Source organism: Streptopelia decaocto, assembly GCF_964273445.1.
Source record: "Streptopelia decaocto genome assembly, chromosome: 5".
In the NCBI taxonomy this organism is placed as follows: domain Eukaryota; kingdom Metazoa; phylum Chordata; class Aves; order Columbiformes; family Columbidae; genus Streptopelia; species Streptopelia decaocto.
The window spans coordinates 71379258-71404926 of NC_138659.1; the positions used below are offsets into that span (position 1 = coordinate 71379258).

At 42.1% G+C, this 25669-nt stretch overlaps 1 protein-coding gene across 1 annotated transcript; it reads left to right on the forward strand.

The window, feature by feature from the left end:
- Positions 1–210: 210 nt before the first annotated feature.
- GLRX3 (glutaredoxin 3) lies at positions 211–24701 on the forward strand. Its single transcript, XM_082053082.1, has 11 exons — positions 211–337; positions 9151–9259; positions 12191–12265; positions 12875–13076; positions 17256–17428; positions 17519–17580; positions 20158–20215; positions 21631–21683; positions 22716–22755; positions 22838–22930; positions 24408–24701. Exons 1-11 carry the CDS (start codon positions 219–221, stop codon positions 24456–24458), a joined length of 1035 nt encoding a protein of 344 aa, XP_081909208.1. The 5' UTR covers positions 211–218; the 3' UTR covers positions 24459–24701.
- Positions 24702–25669: the final 968 nt, after the last annotated feature.

Genomic DNA, 25669 nt, shown 5'->3' on the forward strand with positions numbered 1-25669 from the left:
CAAGAGCACCCAGTCTTTGGAGTACTGATGGAGGATGATCCCCAGCGCTGATAAAATAAAGAATGCCGCTTGACGGTATAATTGACTCTGCTGTTAAGGTTATTTCTCCGTTTCAGTGTTATATTTAGATTTCTGCTCATTAATTTCCCGCTGGCACCAACATGGCGCCCGCCCCTCACACAGACGGCGCGTGCGCGGGGGCGGGGCCGCGGGGGAGCATGCGCGGCCCCGCCGCACGTGACCCGGCGCGTCTCCCCGTTCCGGCCATGGCGGCGGGGGAGGTCGGGGCCGCGGGGTCCGCCGAGGAGTTCCAGCAGCTGCTGCAGCGCAAGGACGGGTGAGGCGGGCCCCGGCACCGGCGACGGCAGCCGGGAGGGATGGGGGGCGGCCTGCCGGGCGCTCAGGGAGCGGGGCCCGCTGCCGGGGAGACCCCGCTGGGGCGGCCTGACTGGAAGGGCCGACCCGCCGGGCCTCAGGCCCTGGGGAAAAGGCCCTTTTGGGTTTGTCCCCGTCTGCTGAGGGCAGCGGGCCCGGGGCGCCTCCGAGCTGGATCAAACCTTTGTGGGGAAATAGAGAAACAACAAGCCCATAGGTTCGATAAGGGCTTCGTTTTGTTTTTTTGACCGGTTGTGTTTTAAGCGCCCTTTTTCTGAGGTGCAGCCTGTGAGTCTGGGAAGGCTGGGCTGGTCAGAAGCTGCAGCTTTAAACCTGCTTGGCAGGAAAATTATGCAAACCAGAATTTTCATGCAACCTGCGAAGTTTTTTTCTCCTGAGCCCTCAAGGGTTGGACTCGATGATCTCTGAGGTCTTTTCCAATCCAGTCGATTCTGTGATTCTGTGATTCTGTGTCAGCAAAACAGCCATTGTACATTGTCAATGAAAACAGCAGCATTAGATCGTTTATCGAGCAACAACATGAAGCTAAATTGTACAGTTCTTGTGCAGCAGGGAGAGTTCTTCATTGGTCTGGTTTTATGCTCTAATAGGGGTAACGGGGCTCTTCCCATTGGCAGCTCCGTGTGGGGACACTAATTGTCACCACTGGGCTCTCAGTCTGATGTTATGAGTCTTGAGCACTGATCCTTGGAGGGGAAATTCTGTGCACACCTTTGGTAGGAAAGACTTGCAATAACTACTATAATTAAAGAATAACAGATACTGAGGTGCCTTACTGAAGCAAGACAGGTTTGGTTATGAGTTTTGCATGTTATGGTGAATCAAAAGTGTAGTAACTATTATTATTATCTCTGAATCCACTAGCTGAGGGTGTATTTAACTAGGCCTTGTAAGGCATATTAAAGTGCTGAGTCAAAAACATTTCCATGGCATTTAACTGCTGCGTTAGCAAGTGGCCTTTGAATGAATAAAGAGAGAAATCTGATCAAATAAGTGGTTTAAAAAGGGTGATGAAACTACCAGCATTGCATTCTTAAAGACAGCATAAGGAGACATGGAAAAGTTTTGATTATGGGAAGAAGAAACTAGAGTCTCTGAAACTTGCTGCATGACTGTAAGTTTTCTTTCTGGAATTATTCCTTGGTCCGCAGAACATGTTTCAATTTTCACTTTAACGGACTTGATTGTTTTATGAATTTTTTTTGGTGCTAAGATGAATTGATAGTGCTCGTGGCTCTTTTCTTCTGCATCATTTCAAAATATTTGGTTTTGTTTTTTGTTACTGCTAAGAAACCAAACAAACCTGCACTCACATAGTGTAAGAAATACCTCAGATCATATATACATGGATACATACATATATATATATATTTAATGGCCTCCCCATTTCTGGATGGTGGTAGAACTTTAAAAAATGCATTGGCTGACTTAAGATACCTTCTCTATTTAGATTATCAAGTGAATTTGAAAGTTAACGGTGTACAAAAGTAGTTTTAAACATTCACTTAATAAAGAGGGAGAGGAGAAAGTTTCTTCAAGGAAATATTTTTCTCTTGAAAGATAAAGCTTGAGACTAAGAATATGCTGAATTTTTAAGGCTAGGCCTAATGCTATTTCTTTTTTTTCAAAAGCCTACAAGATCACGTAGGAAGAGGCAGTCGACCTCACAACTTAAGACTGCCTCTGATAAGAAAGAAAGAAGGGTGATTGTAATAGGAAACTCCCTTCTGAAAGGAACAGGGGGCCCAATATGCAGAGTTGACCCTCATCTTAGGGAAGTTTGTAGTCTCCCTGGAGCCCGGATCAAGGACATCGCTAGAGAGCTCCCCAAACTGGTGCACCCGACGGACTACTACCCGCTGCTGGTCTTCCAGACAGATGGGGAGGAAGCTGCTTCCCGTAGTCTGAGGGGGATGAAGAATGATTTCAAGGTCTTGGGAAGGATGGTGAAAGACTCAGGGGCTCAAGTGATCTTCTCTTCACTCCTTCCATCTTCAAGTGATGATGTGGGATGGAATAGGAAAATTCACTCTCTAAATGGTTGGCTCCAAGACTGGTGCTACAGGCAGGGCTTTGGATTTTTTGATAATGGTTGGTTTTATAAGACACCAGTCCGGACACTGTCACATGGGAAAGGTTTATCTCGTAGGGGCAAAAGGATGCTGGGGCAGGAATTAGCTGGGCTCATTTGGAGAGCTTTAAACTAGGCTCGAAGGGGGATGGGGTTGTAGCTGGGCTTGTCCCAGTGGGGCTGCAATCTAAAACTGATGAGGACCGGGTGGCCTCCTATGCCCCTAGGGAGAAACTGGTGTGCTCTGCTCGCTCCCTGAAATGCCTGTATACCAATGCGCGCAGCATGGGGAATAAGCAGGAGGAGCTAGAATCCTATGTTCGGTCGGGAGATTATGATCTGGTGGCAATTACAGAAACATGGTGGGACAGTTCACATGACTGGAATGTGGTCATGGATGGCTATGCCCTTTTCAGGAAAGACAGGCCAGCCAGGCGTGGTGGTGGAGTTGCTCTCTATGTGAGACAGCAACTACAATGTACTAAATTCTGCCCAGGAGCGGATGACGAGCGAGTTGAGAGTGTATGGATCAGGATCAAGGGGCAGGCTGGCAGGGCTGACACTGTTGTGGGCGTCTGCTACAGGCCACCAGATCAGGCTGAGGAAGTTGATGAGGCCTTCTATGGGCAGCTGAGAGTGGCCTCACAGTCACAGGCCATGGTTGTTGTGGGTGATTTTAACTTCCCTGATGTTTGCTGGAAGGACCATTCAGCCAGCCAGCCACAGTCCAGGAGGTTCCTCCAGTGCATTGATGATAACTTCCTCATGCAGATGGTGGAGGAGCCGACTAGGAGAGGTGCACTGCTGGATCTCATCCTCACTAACAAGGAGGGTCTGGTCGAAGCAGTAAAGGTTGAGGGCTGCCTGGGTTGCAGTGACCACGAGATGGTGGAGTTCAGCATCTCATGTGGCAGGAACAGAATAGCAAGTAGAATTGCAACCCTGGACTTCAGCAGGGCTAACTTTGGCCTTTTCAAGCAATTGCTGGGGGAAATCCCATGGGCAAGACTGCTTGAAGGAAAAGGGGCCCAAGATAGCTGGGTGGCATTCAGTGATTGCTTCTTCCACGCTCAGGATCAGAGCATCCCCACACGTAGGAAGTCAAGGAAGGGAGCCAGGAGGCCTGCGTGGTTGAATAGGGAGCTGTTGGGTATGCTCAAGCAGAAGAGGAGAGTTTACAGGTCATGGAAGCAGGGGCTGGCCACTTGGGAGGAATATAAGGCTGCTGTTAGAGGATATAGGAAGGCAGCTAGGATAGCCAAGGCCTCCTTAGAATTACAGCTGGCGAGAGGGGTCAAGGACAGCAAAAAGAACTTTTTCAAATACATAGCAGATAAAACTAATACCAGAGGCAATGTAGGCCCACTGATGAATGGGGTGGGTGCCCTGGTGGCAGAAGATACAGAGAAGGCAGAATTACTGAATGCCTTCTTTGTCTCTGTCTACTCTGCCGGAGGCTGTCCTGGGGAGCCCCGTACCCCTGAGACCCCGGATGAAGCCAGGTCAATGGAGGAGTTTGCTTTAGTCGATGAGGACTGGGTTAGGGAGCAATTAAATAGTCTGGACATTCATAAATCCATGGGTCCAGATGGGATGCATCCGCGGGTGCTGAGGGAGCTGGCTGAAGTCATTGCTGGACCGCTCTCCATCATCTTTGCCAAGTCTTGGGAAACGGGAGAGGTGCCCGAGGATTGGAGGAAAGCAAATGTCACTCCAGTCTTCAAAAAGGGCAAGAAGGAGGACCCGGGTAATTATAGACCGGTCAGCCTCACCTCTGTCCCTGGGAAAGTAATGGAACAGCTTGTCCTTGGTGCCATCTCAAGGCATATCAAGGATAAGAGGGTTATTAGGGGCAGTCAGCATGGCTTTACCAAGGGTAGGTCATGCTTGACCAACCTCATAGCCTTTTATGAGAATGTAACAAGGTGGATGGATGGTGGCAGAGCGGTGGATGTTGTCTACCTTGACTTCAGTAAAGCCTTTGACACAGTCTCCCACAGCATCCTCACAGCTAAGTTGAGGAGGTGTGGTCTAGACAATAGAGTAGTGAGGTGGGTTGCAAACTGGCTTAGGGAGAGAAGCCAAAGAGTGGTAGTCAATGGTGCGGAGTCTAGTTGGAGGCCAGTATCTAGTGGAGTGCCCCAAGGGTCAGTGCTGGGGCCAATATTATTCAATATATTCATTAACGACTTGGACGAGGGAATTGAGTGTACTATCAGCAAGTTTGCTGATGACACCAAGCTAGGAGGAGTGGCTGACACGCCGGAGGGCTGTGCTGCCATCCAGCGGGACCTGGACAGGCTGGAGAGCTGGGCAGGGAATAACCTGATGAAATTTAACAAGGACAAGTGTAGAGTCCTGCATCTGGGCAGGAACAACCCCAGGTTCCAGTATAGGTTGGGAGATTACATATTAGAGAGCAGTGTAGGGGAAAGGGACCTGGGGGTCCTGGTGGACAACAGGATGACCATGAGCCAGCACTGTGCCCTTGTGGCCAGGAAGGCCAATGGCATCCTGGGGTGTATTAGAAGGGGGGTGGTTAGTAGATCAAGAGAGGTCCTCCTTCCCCTCTACTCTGCCCTGGTGAGACCACATCTGGAATATTGTGTCCAGTTCTGGGCCCCTCAGTTCAAGAAGGACAGGGAACTGCTGGAGAGGGTCCAGCGTAGGGCAACGAAGATGATTAAGGGAGTGGAGCACCTCCCTTATGAAGAAAGGCTGAGGGAGCTGGGTCTCTTTAGTTTGGAGAAGAGGAGACTAAGGGGGGACCTTATTAATGTTTATAAATATATAAAGGGTGAGTGCCATGAGGATGGAGCCAGACTCTTCTCAGTGGCAAACAATGATAGGACAAGGGGTAATGGGATCAAGCTGGAACACAAGAGGTTCCACTTAAATTTGAGAAGAAACTTCTTCTCAGTGAGGGTGACAGAGCACTGGAACAGGCTGCCCAGGGAAGTTGTGGAGTCTCCTTCTCTGGAGACATTCAAAACCCGCCTGGACATGTTCCTGTGCGACCTCACCTAGGTGTTCCTGCTCCAGCAGGGGGATTGGACTAGATGATCTTTTGAGGTCCCTTCCAATCCCAAACATACTGTGATACTGTGTGATACTGTGAAATGGACTTCTTGTTTTTTCCAAACTAATAGAATTCCTGTTAATGAGCTGCAACGGCCAGCATTTTATGTTGACAGTTTCATGGGAGATCTTGTTTCAGGAAATTAACATTTCTGACATCAAGTTATTAGTAAGCTTTATGTTATGGAATAAGCATAAGTTTCAAGGTTTAATTCTTTTCAAAATGCATCTGGATTTTATGATTGCAAAAAATGAACTGAGCCAATGTCTTCAAAATTATTGAGCCACTTCTGTTCTTGCTGTGTCATCTATTGTTTTACTTTTAGAAAAGTCAGCTTATAAAACCAAGTGACTTGGGCTGCCTGTCAGAAAGATTATAAATACTTCTGAGATATTTGCCTGTTGGCCCAAGAGGAGGGTGACCTATGGAGTGATTATTTTCTGGATATCCCTGTCAGAGCATGTCTTGCTGTTTTGGTTCTACAGTCAATAGACTCTGTTTGAAAGGTTTTACTTTGTGAGTCTGTCTCAACTGATTTATTTTTTAATTTATTTTTTAATGCACTGTAGAAACAAGACTTTGGGCTTTTTGTTTCCCCACAGAAAATGTGTGATATGTCCTTCTGATTTTTCTTCTGCTACTAAGGTTTAAAATAGTTATAGTAAAGAAACTTAATTTTATTTTTGGGCCTGCAGCTTTTCCTCCAACATGTGACATGTAGAATGATATGGGAAGACAAACTTTTGCACTTCTCATAAGGTTTTTGTTGCAATCCTCTTTTATAGATAATAGTGGAGGTTTTAGAAATGTCTTGCTTGAATGTAAGAAATACTTTGTGCTTATGTGCTTCACTTTGTCAACTCTCTAGTTTTCTTCCTTAATGTTTTAAATTACTCTTGCTGTTTTCAAGTGTAGTTTAAAGTGCTTGCATGCCAGGAGGGCAGTCTAATTGCAAAATTAGCCTTGTTCTGTGAATGAATTTGGCAAAATCCCCTCAAAACCCTTGGTGAGAATGAATTTACAGTATGTTTTGCGAAGACAATTCAAGTGCATTGCAGCTATATGTTTGTAAGGAAAGAATAGACTCTGATTGAAAGAGGATGAAACAATTGTGATTATTTCTCCTCTGCTTGTCCTGAGCTGCCATTCATGTGGTCAGCGGTGTCCTGCTGCACACACGAAATTAAATGGAGCCCTTGTGGAATATTTCGTGGTATGCAAAAGTGGAAGGAATGTGCAGCAAGTGAGTTATTAGTTTTTTGGCTTGATGTGTGGCCGCTGTACTACTTCTATGTTTGTTTTCAGCCAGTGGGAGTATTCTCTGGTCCTGCTTGTAGTCTAACAAATGTAAAAGTTATGTTTTTAAATGTACAGGCATTGTGCAGTTGCTGTGACAGCCTGACAACTTGTTCTGTGTAACTAAAAGCTGTAGTAGATCTAAGTAGATTAGACTGTTTTGTCATAAAATGTGATTAAAAAAACCTGTATTTTTGTTCATCCTTGACTAGTTTTCAACAACTTGTGTGAGCTCTTAATGGTGTCAGTAAAGAGTGCATATGTTAATGCTATTGGAGGAGGTCTCAAAATCGGTATTTCAAGTGAAGGATGTGATAGATGGGAAAACGAATCCTGGAGCAAAGTTCTTGGTAATTCTGTGCATCAGAGCTTGGCCTGTCTGCTGAAATATTGAACTAATGCTGTTTTTTTTTTGTTTGAAAATTCTGTCTGTTGCAACTGGGTATTCTCATACATACAGATGACTGCCCTCCCCCCTTTTTCCAACCTGCCTCATTACTTTGTGGCAAAACCGTAGGTTGCAGCATGGGGACATCGCTTCTAAGTTATTGTCCCCGTCGGCCCTGAAGTCTTAATTAAGACATGTCTGTGTGAGCTGTCGGAATGTTGGAAGGGCAGATAAAGCTCCTGCACGAGCTCCCTGTGCCCTAATCTGCCTTGGGCTCTGTCGCTGGGCTCCGCAAAGAGCAGTGCTGGAGGAGCTGACACGCTGAAGCAGTTTTGCAGTGAAGGTTTGATTCTGAGCAGTGAGATCCAGTCTTGGGTTTCTCAAGAAATTCACATCAAATCTCATTTGTAAGTAGAGAGTAAATCACTGAAATGAGCCTTTATTGGGTTTTAAATGCTGCTGTCAATCGTGAGTGCTGGCATCAGCCCAAGGAAGCGTACAGCTATTTTGTAATTAAAAAGTAATTAAAAAGAGATGGTTTGCCTTTGGGATCGTTGCTGTTGTGACTTGCGTCCAAGAGGGTTGGAAGAACCCACAGAGACGACGGCCCCAGAGAAGATGTCTGGAGCTGTTCTCGAGCTTGGCTCTAAATGTGCGAGGATGGCACTTCCAGAACAGAACTGCTGTGTTCCAGAGTGGCAGTTTTTACCAGTCTATAAACTCTGCCAGTTTTAATCAGCTTTCCAAGCAGAACTGTGCTCTGACTGATGGGAATTAGGATAGCTTTTTTTTTAATTTAGTTTTTTATTTTATTTCTAACAAAATTGTCTAGAATTTCTTTGGAAAAATGGTGTTTGTGAATGTTAAAGTTCTGTGTCTGAGTTGAGTTCAGGGCTGTATGTGGTTGGGTAGCACAGCTGTTCCATTATCAATGTCAGGCTGCCTGCATAGCCAGTAAAATTTATCCTCAAGTTGCATTACTTCGGAATAAAAAACATCAAATAGCTTCTATGGCGTGGTTGCGTTGATTACTGTATCTCTTTCTAAGTAGATTAGAAGTAGTACATTATTTGTCTTTTATTCTTTATCCCCTGTTATCTAGTGGTTTTGGCTTCAGCAGAGTTGGAAAACAGAATTGAAAATTAGATGGAAATATCTTGTCTCTGTTGTCATCAAAGCGTGTTTGTTTAAGCTTATGAGAACTACTTGTGGTGCCCAGGCTGGTGGGATTTCTGTTCACATGTGACTTCTCATCTCTAAATCCTGTGTATAACCAATACCAAACATTCCGGGAAACCTTGTTGAAGGTGGAAAAGGAATAAGAAGTTGAAGCGAATAAAAGCATAAGAATATTGTATTTTTATAGGAGTCCCAGTAGATTTAAGAAGTTATTGCCTTATTTCCTGGCTAAGTAGTAAAGAGGCAGCACTGAGTGGGGAACGCAGTGGTGCAGCCTCTGCTGTGGAGCTGCTGAGCTGCTGAAAACAGACAACTGGTCTGGCGGAGCTGCAGGATGCCTGGGAGCGGTGCTGAGTGCTGCGCCTGCAGCGCCTGCAACGGCTGCAGCCTGTAGTGTACGGCTTGAGCTTCACTGCTTCTGCTCCTCCTGCCTGACATTCACGTGGAATGAACTTCTACTATTGAAATAGTAGTGTTTCTTTGTATTGCATTACCTTAACAGTGCTGGTCAGGTTTTGGAATGTTTTCTGAAACAACATTAAAGTTCTCTGTGTAAGTCACAGAAAAAGTTCCTGGTTTCACTTACTGAATTTTCTTTTTTTTCTTTTTGGAAAGATGGTATGGGTGGTATGTTTTGGCTTTTGCTTTTCTTTTTTTTTTTTTTTTGGCATTGCATACCAAACTTTTATATTGCATGATTCTTTTAAAAATAACTGCTGTCACTGTATTTATTTTTTCCAGGTCCCTCGTAGTTGTCCACTTCTGGGCACCATGGGCTCCTCAGTGTGCTCAGATGAATGAGGTTATGGCAGCACTAGCAAAGGAACACATGCAGGTTACGTTTGTGAAGGTAAGTCTGGGTGTTGAGCTTGTTTTAAACAGAGGAGAGATATTATTACAAAGTGTGAGCAAAGTATTACAAAACGTGGGTAAAGTTGGTTTTGCAGTTCCTTTATGGCTTCACATTTAAGGATGTGAGTTGCAAGAGATATATCAAAAATCTGCGGGATGAAAGTTGTGTGTTCCTCTGCCCAAACTTGATCTTGCAAGCTTAAATAATGCCTCCATTTTATCAGTTGTTTACAGAAAGAAAGAAACAAAAGAACAAAACAAACCAACGCAGAACAAACCAAACAAACCCAACAAAAATGAAACATACACACAAAAAAAACCCCAAACCCAACCAAACAAAAACCCCCCACGCTCAGTCTACTAAGATCCACTGAAGGGCTTTTTTGTGTTAGCTATTTTACCTAACAAATAGGCTTTTAAATTTCTCTGTGCCTGCAGTGTCTCAGTCTGTCAGTTCTGTACATTGCCATCTTTTAAAGCATGATTTTTATCCCTGGATTTGCAATTTATTTGGCAACACTGTTCTTTTCAAGTGTGCTGGAGATTTCATTTATTCCCGTGATGTTATTGGTTGGCTAAATAGATCTCAGAACTCACAGAGATTTTCTGCCTGATGCTGAAGATGAGCAGTAATCTCCGTGAAGTTTAAAGGAAGATGAATTTAAATCTGTGCAGCATTGTCACTCTGGCAGTGGTGTAGTGCTGGATGGCACGAACACAAATGGAGTGCTGTATTTTTGTGAGGTCGCCTGCACATCCTAGTGCGAGAACCAGTGTGGAGGGAAAAATGAATCACTTCATCACATCATGCCGTTCGTTTGAGACAACTTTCCGCTGTTAATGAGACACTTCTGTGATGGTGAGGGCAGGGAGTACTGGAGCAGCCAGCGGTGTGTGAGTATTTTCATGTGATTTCTTACGGCCTCTAGGTTTTGTGTGGCTCCTGTCTCAGTTGGCATTTCTCTCTCTGAAACAGAAGGACAGAACTATTTTAACAGTAGTATTTTATTACTTAGAGCTTCAAAAGACTAACTTTCAACATTTTGAAAAGTCAAGGTTTTAAAATGTATATAGAGTTGCTGTAGCTTTTAGTAGGCCCAAGAAAGTTTGAAAACTCTCAGTTGCCTCTTTATTATTCATATTTATTTACTTATAATCTGTTATTATTCAGCTTTGATTTATTTTTAATAACAAGTTTCAGAAATGATCAAGTGTTGCAAAAAAGATAGTGGCACCTCCTTCCGCCCATCCCCTTCACCCAATATGACTGGTGTACTTGTTTGGAGAAAAGAAGCTACTGAAAGATTTAAGTAACTTTTCTTGATGCTTTTCTTTTTTTTTTCTTGGAAGGGGGTGTGCTCCTCCTGGAGAACGTATTTGATTTGTATTTGATTTGATAAGTTCTCGGGGGATTTTGGTCTGTATTCTGGTGTAGCCAGCGTGATTTTTAATTGGCAAGAACCTCTTGAATTCTTTCTAAATGCAATTTCTCACTTGAGGTGTTGCAGAGCCTAAGTCTAAGATCCTTGGCCTGGTTAAAATGAAAGTCTGTCCATATCCAGAAATAGTTAGAAACAATGTTTTGGGAAGTTGTATCAATAAGAGAAAGTTACTGAAATATGAAATTAAATCTGTTCTGTATGTGTGAACCTCACCAGAGGGGAACATAAGCATCCAAGTAAGCAAGACATTTCACTGGAAAGGAATATTAATATTTTAGGTAGAAGTCATTTAATCATTTGCCACTTGAAAGAGAATAGATAATTTGAATCTATTTACAGCTTTCAAATTGTAGGTTTGGTTTCTCAGTTGATCCTCTTGGAGCATTGATTTACAGCACCAGAGGTGAAGCTTGCACTCAGTTGTGACTTATTCTGCTGGGTTGCTGCTGTGTTTAGTGAGTTCATTAACAGCCTATATAGCTGGAGCAAATCAAAATGTGCTGTAATGTGAGAATATTCAGAGCTTTGCTACATTTTGCTTAATGGTAGTGTTTGCTGAAACAAGGAAGGATGGAGCAGGTGGGAGCACACTGTTAAGTAACTCTCTTGATCCTTTTTCATTCACTGTATGGTTTGTGAAATAAGAATGTAAAAGGCTTTTTCTTCTGTACACCGGATTGCAGGTTTCTGTTTGAAGCTTTTAGAACTATTTCTACTTTTAAACCTGATAACTCTGCAGTTGTTACAGAGCTGGTGTTGCAAACAGCTTTGCACTAGATGTTCTGTCACTCAAGCTTGTAGCTTATGCACAGAAACTCACAAATTTGTGTCAAGTAAAAGTTATATCTTCTTGGTAAATTACTACGCTACGTAATTTCAAGGTGTGCATTGGAACACTGAATAAAATTACAAGCAATGATCTCAACAAGTCTGCCACTCGATACTCGGTAGCCTTGCAGGAGTTAAAAAGAAAATGTACTAGACATCAGTAGCTTATTGAAGAAACACTCCTTTTTCTCTTCATAATTTGCAGAAGGCTGCAAATGTCAGTCGTGATGTACTGCACCTCGAAATTAGTCAATAGAGCAAACAGCAAGAATTGCTGTGGGCAGAAAATAAGCACTGTAATCATGACATAACTGGGGTCAATGATTTATGGATTTCAATATAGTAGTAGCTGCATATGATTGAAAATTTACTAGGTCACTAGTGCACCAAAAATTTTATTCGTAGCCTGCGGGCATCTTTTGAAATGTGCAACAAAATAAAAACCTCTGAACCTGTTTTGACACTGTGTGGGCTCAGTGGATGACACGCCAACCCAGTGAGTCTCATTTAAATGCAAATGTGTCACAAACTTCTGTATCAAATCCCTTTTAAATGTATAAAATGCCTAGAAGAACATTCTAGACAGGATTGACATCCACAGTCAGACTTTAAAGATTATGAAAATAATATGTTTCTCGTTTTGTTTTTTTTTCTTTTAGCTGGAAGCTGAAGCTGTGCCTGAAGTATCTGAAAAATATGGAATTAGTTCTGTCCCAACGTTCTTATTCTTTAAGGTAAGAGAAAATGTATTCCATGGGGACTCTTAATATATATACTTTTATAATACTGCTACCAGAGGAGTAGAATGTTAAGAACTTGATCAGGGAATGAACAGTTATGTATCTGATTTAAGTTTGTCCAACGGAACCTAAAAACGTAGATAGAAATGGTTCTTACACTTTATATGTAATATTTTAGAGCTTCCTTAATTGTTCTGGGATTTGGATGTAGTTTTTATTTTAGTTGCTATACCTTGTATTGGGTCAAAACATTTTCAGTGACGTTTCCTTGTCTAGCTATAGTTCTACAACATGGCAGAAACCCAAGCAAATCATCTTTTGGAAGAAATGACAGTTCTGTTTGGGTCATGTTTGCCTGTGATAATAAAATTCAAAATATTTTCTTTAATAAATTCTTCTAATAGCAAATTTGCTAGCATTAACAGTCGCCAGCCAACAGAATGGTTTGAGTCTTGGAACTAAAGACTGGCCAGAAGATCAATACACTAACCCACCCCGCATCTGAAAATCTATACATTATATGGCGGGTTTACTCTATTTTTTATTACGCTACAAATTCTGAATTTAGTCCTTTAACGTGAGCCTGTGTGTTGGCTTCCTTAGAATTCTCAGCAAGTCGACAGATTAGATGGTGCCCATGCGCCGGAGCTGAGCAAGAAGGTGCAGCGCCACGCGGCCAGCAGCTCCACGCCCGCGGGCACCAACGACTCCGCCAAGGAAGATCTCAACGCGCGGCTGAAGAGGCTCATCAACGCGGCCCCTTGCATGCTGTTCATGAAGGGCTCTCCCAAAGAGCCGCGCTGCGGTGAGCACCTTCGCGAGTTCGCGGTCAGTGTGGCAGGGCTTGCTTTGGGCTTGTTGCCAGATTGACTCGGTTTTGGGGAGGTACATCCCGACAGTGTTTTTTACACCTACATGCAGCTAGAGAATTGCTGTTCCATTAGTTAACTTTTGGAAATGGAATCGCAGAGATTAGGGGCTTTCTAAACAATGTGTGTGTGCGTCCTCGAACTGGGACGCTTTTCCTGAGGTAGCTCGGTGTTTATTCGTGACATGTTCTGTGCATCAAGTTACACATGTTGAAAACATAAAATAGTCTGAGAGAATGTTTCAACTTGCACCCAGGATTCCTGTTGCCATTTGGAAAAAGAAAATAAAACTATCTTAGGTGGTGAAATTGAAACACCAGCAGGATGTGTTTCTGCTACAGTGGAAATGTATTTTCTTAAAGCCAGTGCTCTTAACCCTTGCTCGCTGTTTAGAGTGCTTGGTTATTAGCTAACCTGAGGTGTTGATCTATATGCAAAGCACATGAACTGGTGTTAAAACCCCAAAGCGTTCAGTACTGTGAAGCTGCCGTCCTCCTGCTCCCACAGTCCCATGAAGCTGTGTTGCAGAACTGGTTTTGTAGGGGCTGCTGTGGGAGCTGCGGGAGGCAAACAGCAGAGTAACACAGGTGTAGTGTGGAGTTTGTTCAACCAGACAGCGCTTCTGGCAGCTCCTTTGCCTACAGCTCCCTCCTGTTCCAGTGTAACACTGGAAGTATTGTTTTGGCAGTTAAAGACGACATCGTTTTGGCAATTAACAACGCAGCATGTTCCAGGTTGTCTCCTTTGAGTGTAATGCTAGCCCGCCTTTGAAGTTTATCTTCAGTTGTCAGTCTGCTTTAACCCACCAGTGCTTTTCCAGTGATATCTTAGGGAAGTGAACATGAGGCGCTGGTTTCTGTCCTGTTTTTTCGTGTGTGCTTGTTCCCAAGGACCGTATTCCATCTTGAAAAAAACAGGGACCAGAAAGCAGTGCGGAAAAACAACCGTCCCTTTTCTCCAGAGCTTCACTTGAAGTGGGAAGACTGAAAATGTCGTGTTCTGGGGATGGTGGCAATAAGATATAAAATTCTAAAACTGAGGGGACAGAAAGGCGATTGGGAAAAAGTTGCATTGACTTCTTTATGAGCACATTTGGGGTGTCTACGCTTTAGATTGTTCAGGTACGCGTGCGTTGAGTTTAACGGCGTTGCACTCTCACGTGGTGCTCCTGTTAGTGACCCTGCTGTGCTCGCACCCTGAGGTATTTGGCACAAATCAAAAGAGGCACAAAACCCACAAAGCAAAAAAGACCTTGAGGTATGGAGGTTAAGGATAGTTATGTACTTCATCATAAACTCAATATGGAAAACAACTGTATATAACGCAGGTTCATATGCATGTCTTATGTGATAAAGTAGATACTTCTTGAAGCTTTTAGTTCTTACTTTTGGTCCCTGGTACCCCATGAAAAGTGCACAAACATACTTACCTAAATAGACATATGTATTAAAATTGAAGGTATTAAAATGTAGTGCAACACACAAAATCATCTGAACTTAGAGCACTGAATTGTGCAGTTAAATACCATGCTGGGTTTAGGCTGCTGTGATAGTTTCTGGCAGTAGCTGGGAGATGTTAGTAACTCGGGTCCTTTAAACTTCCTGGACTAGACAAAATCTTTTTCAAGTTGAAGGTAATTTAGAGTTTTCTCAAAGATGATGTGGATCTGTTCTAACAGAAGTAATAAAAATAGAATTAAATAAAAAGAACTGTGCCTTTTTAAAGGTGCGGGTTATTTTTGCATTGTATCTATTTTGATACAAATGATAGACTTGCACTGGAGTCTGTAGTGCGGTTGGCAAGCAGAGGGAACCCTGTCCACCGGTGGAATTTGGGATCTTCTTGTAGTTGGTGGTTTGTTCACTCAGCAGCCAGCTGAGCCTGGTGTAAAGCCGGGTTTGTCCCCTTGGCTCTGTGTTTACTGGCAGCTCTGTGTGCTTGCTACCAATGTTGTATTATTTCAGAGGATTCGTTTGGACTGTGGGTAGTATTTGTTTATTTGCTTTGTCAATACCGTAATTAATTCAGAGTGTTTTTATTGGTCTAGAATCTGGAGTGGGGTTCACGATCATCTACATAACTGCTTAAAACATTTTGTTAGCAGTTTAATTATTCCTTGTAACGCACATATGGCATTTCTTCAGAAATTCAACCTAAATCTCTTGTTATGAAAGTAAAGCTGTTCTGGCACTTTATTCTTAAGCATAATACTTGCAGACTGCGGCCGTAACCCTTCAGAATGAAACACAACCAGTCAATCTCTCTAGTTTGCATGTAATTGCCTACAGCTAAAATAAAGCTATTTTTTCCCCCAGTTCCTTACAGTAGAACTGAGTTAATATATTGGCGATGGAGTAACCATCAGCAATCAGCCTTCAGCTGTTTACTAATGAACTCCCAGATGGATGAAAACTTTCGGAGTCTGTGTTTTACTTGGGGCTGTACATGAACTAAACACTTCAGTTGTAGAAAGAAAAGCAACTTAGATGCTGTACGTATAAATACTGCTGCTTCAAATCTCAATAAATTGCACATCATGAAAACTGCAGAAAGCTGTAGTAAAAATCCATATTTCAAAAACTAATAGGTGGGTCTTGCAAGGAGAAATCAAAGGTTATTCTTCTGTGGCATTTGCATTCTTTTTCCCATTTAAACCTGTTTTTTTATTCCTTTATTAAAGCTTTTAAGCATTGTCTCTTTTTTTCTTATATTTGTGTAGATGTTTGTGTCTGTCTGCACAGCATTTGCAGGAAATCTTTGAGGGAACTGGTAGGATTGCACGGTGCATTTGAATCCAAACCAGAATGAGTTGGCAAAGCTAGAAAACACGCATTATTATCACATTGATTTATGGAAAAATTCTCATGGATCCTTTCTGTTGTCGAGGAGGCTTCTACTCACTTAGAAGAGATGTGCGTGAAAGCAGCAATGGCGGGTGTTGAAATATTTTCAGATAATGGATTAGGAATGAAGCAAAATTCCCAAATCTTTTGCAATGTTCGTAGCATTTTCCCCTGATTAGCATAATTATCATAGCAGAGCAAATCGGCTGCAGGGAACAGTGGAGTTGCAAGCTGGGATTTGATAGCCAGTGCTAAAAGTGGAGCTGTTGGGCTCAGTGTGTTGTGAAGTGCTCAGACCTCTGCTCGTCCCTTTGTTCGGAGTGAGTGTCTGCAACAGAACCCCCGGCAGCTCTGGAGGGACCTTTGTGCCCCTGGGTCGCTGTTCAGGGGGTGAAGGTGCTTGGGAACATCAGCCAGAGGTTTCTGTTCAGGTTACCGCAGAAGGAATGGACTTGCTGACATAAAGCCAAGGGGGGTGCATGTGTGGGGAGGTGTGTTTTGTTGTTTAACCTGATTTTGAAGAGTTTCCGTAGAGACCAATGTTTTAAAAAAATAATTTGTTTTTTTTTTTTAAAAAAAAAGATCAATTTAATGTTCCCCTTTAATGAGAATGGTAAATTTAAAATAGAGAAGATGTATTGTTAGTGAAATTTTGTGTGGGTTTCCCTGTAGTGTAAGAATTAGATGATTATAGACGGTAAATTCTGTAATATTAACACTTTTGTGCATAGAACTTTTTTAAAATAATGAGATTTTTGTAGGAAAATGATGCGTAGCTACAGAAGGGAGAAACTTACAAAATCTGGATGTTCACATTGGAATATTCAGTGCTTAATATCCTGCTGAGATAGTGTTGTCAGAGTAGGATGTAACGAAGGTCTGTCATAAAGAAAAACAAACCATGCTCTGAAAATGTGACAAGGGCAGTCAAGTAATATTAAGTACTTATGGGAATGTGTTCAACTTTGCTTTAATTGTGTGTTGCAGCAGCAGAAACAGGTATATGAAGGTTACGTACTGTGTAGCTCTCTGCTTAGAGAAGCACCAGCCTTACCAAGCTGTCTGCGGCCTTGGGTCTTGTCATCCCAGTACTAAAGGTGGGGTTTGCCCCTTTATAATATTTGAGGATATTGATAGAGCAAAGACCAACACACTAGAGCTGTTTTGAACTTGCTATCTAGAAGAATTACATTGTTTAAATGATAAGGTTTAGTACAGACATGGGAATGCTTTGTTTAAAATTATATGTAATTCTTCTTTTTGTGTCTGCAGGTTTCAGCAAGCAAATGGTGGAGATACTGAACAAGCACGGTGTTTCATTTAGCAGTTTTGATATTTTTTCTGATGAAGAAGTTCGTCAGGGGCTGAAAACATATTCTAATTGGCCAACTTATCCGCAGTTGTATGTGGCTGGAGAACTTATAGGTGGACTGGATATTGTGAAGGTTAGAAATCGAGAAATTCTTAATCTTGTTAGTTGTCACAGGTGTGTTTTTCTTGCTTTTACATCTGATTTTTCTTCTCTATCTCCTTAGGAACTCGAGGCGTCTGGAGAACTGGCCACGGTCTGTCCGAAGGCGCAGAAGCTGGAGGACAGGTGTGATGTGTTTGTTAGCATTGGAGGCTCCCTGTGTGTTCATTTATATAGGGGCAGCCTGTTCTTTATCAGAAATGCATCAAGATTTTCCTTAATTACAGAACTCCTGCAATTGTTTGATATGTTCCATTTTCTATACAGCAAGCACCACTTAATATAAGCTGTGCTGTTCCAATATGCTTATTATATTTGTAGTTTGAAAATTTTTAATTATAATAGGAATATATAGATTTCTTCTTGTCTCTCTTTAAAGAATTTATTCTTTAAAGGTAACAGGGAAGATTGTGAAGCATTAGCGGTTTTTGTTTGCTTTATTTGGCAAAGACTTCATAACTCTGATGTCACTGGGGAAAACACCAAGGTTTTTCTCCTCCTTTTTCTCAGTTGCTCATGTCCTTCAGTTCCCGTTTCCTCTCACCGTGCCAACACGGATATTCACTGCAGCAGCAGCCAGTGTGTTGCTTCCTGAATCAGGTGTAATATATAGAAACCAATTTGTCCTCCTTTAACCTCCCATTTGAAGATTCTCTCGTTTGAAGTTGTGAGTACCCCAGGCAGCCAAGCTGCAGATACCTGCTGAGCCGTTCTGCTGGAGAACTTGCCGGTAGATGTGCCATTTTTCCTAGTTTGTATGTGAATAGTGCCATTAATACATGTGAAGGGGAGCTTTACCAAGAAGGTGGCCGGTATCTTGAAGGCAAACGTTAATATGTCAACATAGATCTCTTCTAGCTGTCTGAGCAAGTTTTACCGTGCTCTAGATGTGGCTGGTTCAGGTTCTTTTGCCTTCTCAGCACAGCGGAGAAATAATTCAGTGCAAGCCATTTCAATACGGTGATAAAGTACTTACTTTCACACTTGTGTATTTATTAATGCCTTTTTAATTTGTTCTGTGGCTGACGTTCACTTTTTGTTACTCTAGTAGGGTGATAAATTGTTTCATCGAGGCCACAAAAAAATAACCACTGCCTTTTGCAGTTTGAGGTTAAATTGTAGGTGAAGATGAGATTGTCTCAGCACAGCCTTTTAAAAACATATTTTAGAAAGGTTTCCTTAGTCTCTTCTTTCCTTTTTGCAAACTTGCATAAGCTGCAACCTTACTGAATTTCTGCATAATTTTTTGCTTTGCCTCATCTTTTTTGGGGAAAGAAGGTAATGAGCAATGTCCTCTGCTTACCTGGTGTGTTTTAATAGACTAAAATGGTTGGTATAGCTCAATGTCTGCCTAAACAGCATCTGCAATAGCAGCATCTTTTGAACCAAGTGCGGGAAGTTTTTGTCAATCCTGTCCAATTTTGTTGTAGAAGTGGCCTGAGGGCAAACTGGCTAAAAAGGCACCAGACAAGTCACAAGTGGCATGTTACTGCCTAGTGTGTTCTGCAGCTTCTAGGAGGTGTTTGTTTCTCTCTCAGCTGAGGTCTGTGTCCTGGTTGTTGGTGACAACTGGGCAGTTCTTCTTCCGTAACGTGGATCAGTTTTATTTTGCAGCTGACCTCTTACTGAGCTGCTGAGCGACTGCTGTCTCTGTCAAACTACTGTCAGTCACTCATAAGAGGTAGTTATTCAAACATGTTAAGACTTAATAAAATTAAGGAATATCAGTAGTAGAATCTGTTAGCATCTAAATTATGTTCCTTTACTCAATGTTTGATCCACTCCCATCAATTAACTGCATGTTCTTCACTTGAAAATGGACTTTGGAAAGCAGGAGTCGGATGTGGCAGCTGGGGAAGCAGCTGCGGTTCCTGCAGCTCACCCTGCCTGGGGCTGCTGCTTTCGCTGCTGCTTTTTAACCCGGAGACCACTTGGTTGGAAAAATCACTTTGAGATTCACATGTGCAAGGGCTGTAGGTCACCAGTAAAACTTAGTTTAATTTTATTTTTGCAAACACCATGGGTTCTCCAGTCTAGAATATTTTGCATTGTGCAAGTCATGCAAAGTAACTTTTTACAGCAAATGGTCACCTGTTGTGCATTTTATAGAGGGGGGTTTGTCCTTAGCAGGAAACGGTTGCCCAGGAGTCTTTGCTGACTCTTTCCATGGGTTGTCCAGCAAACCTTTCCTGAGAGGAGCAGGGGAAGAGGGGAGGGTGTGAGGGCTGTGCGGGCAGACAGGGCGCGCTGGGGAAACCAGAGCGATTCCCCTGTTGCAGTAGTGGTTAGTCCATGGATCTCATGGCTGAGGGACAGTTCATGTGGCTCTTACTCTGCAAAAGACATTCTTGCATGGAGAATGAGAAATTCTAAGTATTATATTCACTATGTGCAAAAGCAATATGTCATTCAATATAGACATTATAATATCCTAAAATGATGTTTCCCTTAAGCTTACTGCTGCTCGATACTTAGAGGTCAATCTAGAAAAGTAAATTGTTGCTCTAGAAGTATCAGGATAGTTCATATTCATTCACTGGAGTTACTGTAAGTAACTCAATAGAGTTGCTTATAATAATGCATTAAGTGCATTTGCTAAAGCTGTAAGATACCGTCTCGCACTTTTTGTTTTTCTGTTGAAACAAAGCTCAGGATAAGAACCAAGCTGATTTTTTGTTTCTTTCTTTCTCATGTCTTCTGTAGGCTTAAAAACTTGATAAACAAAGCTCCTGTAATGCTTTTTATGAAGGGAAGCAAACAGGTAAGATTAAGTTATATTTAAGTTATATGACATTATAGTTAAACTCAGCCATAGGAGAGCAGTCCTTATTTTACCTGATGGAAGGGTATTGCTACAATTCTGATAGCTGTGTTACAGTAAAATCCAGGCATTTGGTGCCCTGCAGTGAGGTCTGTCAGTACAGGAACGAGTGGAAGAACTGTGCATGTCCTTCTAGTCTTAGTTATTGCTCGTCTTTGCAGAGAATGGGTTTTCCTCGGATTCTCTGAGTGTTTGCCCCGATGTCAGTCCCACTTGGGGTGTAAAACTCGACTGTTGGCCCAAACTTTCTTTCTGGACACATGTTTCTTGAAATTTCCCTCTGTTGGTCTAATGGGGTTGGCTGCCCTGTCATTTTGAATTGCTCTGACTTTATGTTTTCACAACTGCATTTTAAAAAGCTGCTAGATGTTTTTTCAGGCTAAAGTACAATGGCAGACACCGTAAATGATCCGCTCTTTTCTCACATGTGTGGAATGGTCTCTGCCTGATGTCTTTAAGCTGCAGTTAATTACCTCGCTCACTAAAATAAAGATAGTGACTGAAGACAGACAGCTGCTAACAGGGTTACAATAATACCAAATGACTGCAAACCAAAAGGTTTGTGGTGTTGTTGCTTTGTGTTGTGTATTCAAAGTCAGCAGGGGATAAATTGTTGCCTTTTGAACAGCGAGGCACTGCGGTTCCTCCCGGCAGAACTGCCTGAACAGCACCCAGCTTCCTCAGCCTGTGCCCTGGAGGGCTGTACCCTCAACAGCCATTGCAGGGAGGGATTCTGCTGGAGCTACTGGTGGAGTGAAATTGCCAAGAAGAAGGGATAATCTGGATTAAAAATTCAGTATCTAAAAAGTGACAAGTGTTCTGTGTCCTTGCACTGTCAATACGAAGAGTTTGCAGTAGATACTTTCAATTATTAATTGCAGTTGGGAGTTGCTGTACATGTGACGTATTTATCAGTTGACCTATAGGTTGTGACTCTTTCCAGAATAGAAAGTAAATGATATCGTGGGTCTCAAAACGCCTTATATGCATTTGTAAAATAGATGTATTTATACCCATAGCTTTGGCATTTTGAATGTTCAGAAAATAATCAAGCCTAGTGTTGCAAAACCTGGAAAACTGATGCACCTTGTGTATCATTTCACATCACAGCTGAGAAAAGTGTTTAATATTCTTAAAGTTTTTGTGCGTTTCAGCAGGGTATATCAAGAGACATCTAGTACTGTTTAAAGCTCAAAGGACATAAAGAAGAATGCAAAAGGAGTTAGCAGTATTGCTCAGCCAGTGGGGTCATCACTAGGGATAAATTGGTAATAGCTTTGGCGTAGCTTGAGGAGCTGGAATTTTGTGGATTAAATATAGCAGATGTTTTACTATATGTGTGTTTTGCGTTCTAGATGGCAAGATGTGGATTCAGCAGACAGATTATAGAAATCATGAACAATACTGGGTACGTAAGTGGGGGGGGTTTATTTAATTTTTTAAATTTAATTTATTTAACCATTTCTGTTTTTAAAAATACATTTTATAAATAAAACGTTTGGCAAATACTAATGGAAGACTTCCCAAAACATAATTTTCTTTGTTTAAGAGTATTTTTAAGTATCTTCATGTAAAAGCCCTTGGTGTAGATCACCGCTCCACTCTTTGGTACCAAGTCAAACGTGCCGTGTCGGATGTTCCGCTGCTTTAGCGGCCTCGTGGTGATTGTCTTGCTGGGATTGAGGAGTTTATTGCAAGAGTGAATTTTTTCTTTTTTGGCTGTTCATATTGGCATAAAAGAAGTCTTGCTGTTCTGATAAGCAGCTCTCCCTAGCAAGGTCCCTCTTATCGGCTTCCTTAATCTCGGAGCCTCTCCAGTTATCCAGCCTCGGTTTCCGTCCCCAGAGCTGCTGTCTGCAGCGAGGCATCAGTCACCTCCCTTGGACCAACTCGTTTCATTTGTGCCGCTCGTTAGAGGTTTAGCAGTTGTCTTGATTACTAGACGTTAGAGTGGGCTTCTGGAGATAACCGATAACCACGTATCAATATACAGCTTGGAAATCAGCAGCAGTTACTCCAGTCACTGTTCCTTGTCGCTGGCCCAAGGCTACGTGCAGGAATCCACGTGCGGGTTATTGGAGAGCACCAGTTGTTGGAATAGCAGGAATTGCCAACCGAAACTCATTTATGAATCGATCAGAGGTCTAATTGACACAGGCGTTTTATTTTTGTGGTTTTTTACACAAGTATTATATGGAGATGGTGAAGTAGCTGCAGCTGGTTGATTCCTTAATAAAAACATCCAAAGGGTGTGTGTGTCTTTTTTTTTCCCTAAGCTAATAGTGAATGGCATTACTTTGAACACATTTTGGCCTATTAGAGCTGAAGCTACATGGCTTAATTTTTTGTTTAAATTGTTTTTTTACTGTGTTGTGCTCATCTGTGCATTGTAAAAAGTTTCTTATGAAACGAGACATCTTTTTGTTCTCTTTTTTCCTAGTGTTGATTATGAGACGTTTGACATACTGGAAGATGAAGAGGTAATTATGTTTCTCCGTCACTGAGGATTTAACTGTTGCTTTTACTGAAGTTGAAGTTTACATTTAGGATTATTTTTCTTAGGTGCGACAAGGATTAAAAACCTACTCAAACTGGCCAACGTATCCTCAGTTATATGTGAAAGGTGAACTCGTTGGAGGGCTGGATATTGTAAAGGTAGGAGTGGGAGAATCTTGTTTGAGATGTAAATTGACAGTTTGTTTAAAACCACAGAAATGTTTTCTGCCCATAACACACAGAAATTCCTGCGTGGTGGCACTAGCTCGTGAAACCGAGTGACTTGGTTGCTTTTACTGGGACTTGTACGAGCTCAAGGTACAGTGGAAAGGGGCTCTAAATCTCGAGCATTCTCATATGCCACGATTTAGCAGTGAAATGTATTTTCTTGACAGCAGTCGGTTCCTGTTACTGTACAGCCCATTTTTACCCTCTGGGTGCGTTTTTACAGGTTTCTCTTTCTGGTTTTACTACTGACATTGCTTTGCTCAAATAAGGTGGGCGAGACGGTTTTTTCCCTAGCAAACAGTCTCATTCCTGGAAGAAACTGAGGTTTATTGGAGCTGTTTGAACAGACCCCGAAGCAACAAAAATAGATCTGCATCTGTTCCTCTGGTTTTTGATTTTGGTAACAGAGCAGGCACAGTGTTCCCAGCCCCAAATACTCCCGAGCCCATTCTTGTCTGAATGTTTTACAGCCAGTTCCTCAGACATTGTAACTCCTGGGAAGCTACAATCAATAAATCTCATTTAGTTCTAAAAATGCTGGTATTACTTAAATTATATAGATTACTTTAATTGTATTTATTTAACAAGTGTGTGGGTTATTTCAGTGATCAGTAAGTATAGTCTTGGGCATTGCGCAGATGCTGCAAAATATTCCTCTTGCTGATATTTAAATACAATTTGTCTATTTGCATTGCTGGACTGTGTTCAGTTCACACTAACTTGCAGGACTAGATGAATTGTCTTAAATGCATTCTATAATATAGCATAATATGAAATACAATTGAGACAGTTATTTCTCTTGAGGTGTGGGGAAAGAACATATACTCCACAACACAGGATTTTAAAACCATTTCCTGGTGTTATCTATCTCTTTAGTATGTTTACAGCCTTATAATTTGAGTGTAAATCATGAAGGTAATATAGGCAAGCATTTCTTATTTAGGGCTGTCTCTTGTTTGGGACTCTTAGAAATCTCTTACTGTGTTCTTTCTTTTAATTTGTGGTAGGAACAAAATCTATCAATGGATGGTCATTTTTTCATTTTGTAGGAGGCATTTGGGATGTTTTAACATTTTGTATATGCCTAAAATCTATCTTGAATTCTATCTAGAAGGAGATATACCAGGGGATTTACCTGGTAAAGCTGATAACAACCGATTCTTCTGAAGGTGTATCTGTTCACTACATTAGTTTCCTCTCCTACTAAATAGACACAAAATAGAATAGAAATACAACGTTACGAATTTCAGTGTCTTGGTCAAGAGGGACCTCTAGCGAATCGTTAGTGCATTCACTTCTGTGCATTCCTTTAGTAGCCAGTGAGTTGATTCCGTTACTCGTGAGCTGTCCCTACAGCATCATCCCAAAATGTGCACAGAGAGTAACTGCTGTGTGTATTTCTTTACAGGAACTAAAGGAGAGTGGTGAATTGTTGCCTGTTCTGAAGGGAGAAAATTAACGGAGAAGGACGTCAATGGGAACAGAAATACTTGGAACAGTTATTCATGTATAGATTATATTGGAGCAATATGCAACTTAGCCTTGTGGAACTGGTGGGGAGTAAATAAAGACAGCTCATGTACTTTATGTGTTTCACAAGACCGTGTCACGTATGAAAATGTTTCCACTGAAGATACAAAAATGTCAAGATCTTCAAATTCGATTAAAATAGAATGCTAAAGAACTTTGGTTTGTTATTATACCCTTTCTGTGTGTTCATTGCATCAACATGTTTACGAATTGAGTAGTTACACCACTCTGGGTTACTGCATAGGACTAAATTGCATCTTTTTTGGGGCTCAGCTCTCGTTAAGAGAATATTAATGGCTGTACCTCTGTGGGATGGAGCATCATCATTTTCTGTCCCTGTTAACAATTGTTTTCGTTGTCTAGTGAGCGAGAAAAATACTATTGAATCCTTAATCCAGTGTACCATTATGAACTCGTTATTAACGAGTTTCAGCTGTGTGCTCTGCAGCTTCATTACCTAAGTAGGTACAGTAATTGTTAATTTTGGATGTTTAACCTGTTTTAACGTAGCTTTTTGGACGTATTTAAATGACGGGAGAAATGAGCCAATGATCGCAGCGCTTAGGCCAGTCCTTGGGTGTATCGTCAGTGCTCCTGCCAGTAGATGGCAAGGTTTAGTTTCTAGGCTGAGACTTGGGCAGTTTAAATTGTTGTGTTAGTACAGGAATCCTCCGCTTCTGCATTTGGAGGGTTTAATTTGGTTTTAATCCTTCTTTTCATACGTGCGATGCTCTGACAGAGAATGGGCTCTAGTAAGGCGCTGCGTGTCGGCTCCAGCACCGGTGAGTTTGCAGGAGGGAACTTCTCTGCCACAGAAACAGTTTTGGCTTTTAGCATCTGCGCTGAGCCTAATGTGCTCTGTATTTTGGAAGGTGTTCTTGTGCCTGTGGAATACTGGAATATTTCTGGTTAATTATGAATAGACCGCAGTATCAGCTGCTGCTGACTTTGAGCTGTGAAATAGCGGTTTAAACTGTGGTTTGAATGTTTGGGTGCACGCAGTGAAGAGGACAAGGACACCACGTTCTGAGGTCGAGAACCCGAAGAGAAGCCACCTCCCTTCATGAAACCCAAAAACCGGAGCACTGGCGAGCAGGAAGGCGCTGAGCGCCGGCAGGAACACGCTGTGAGCAGAGAGGT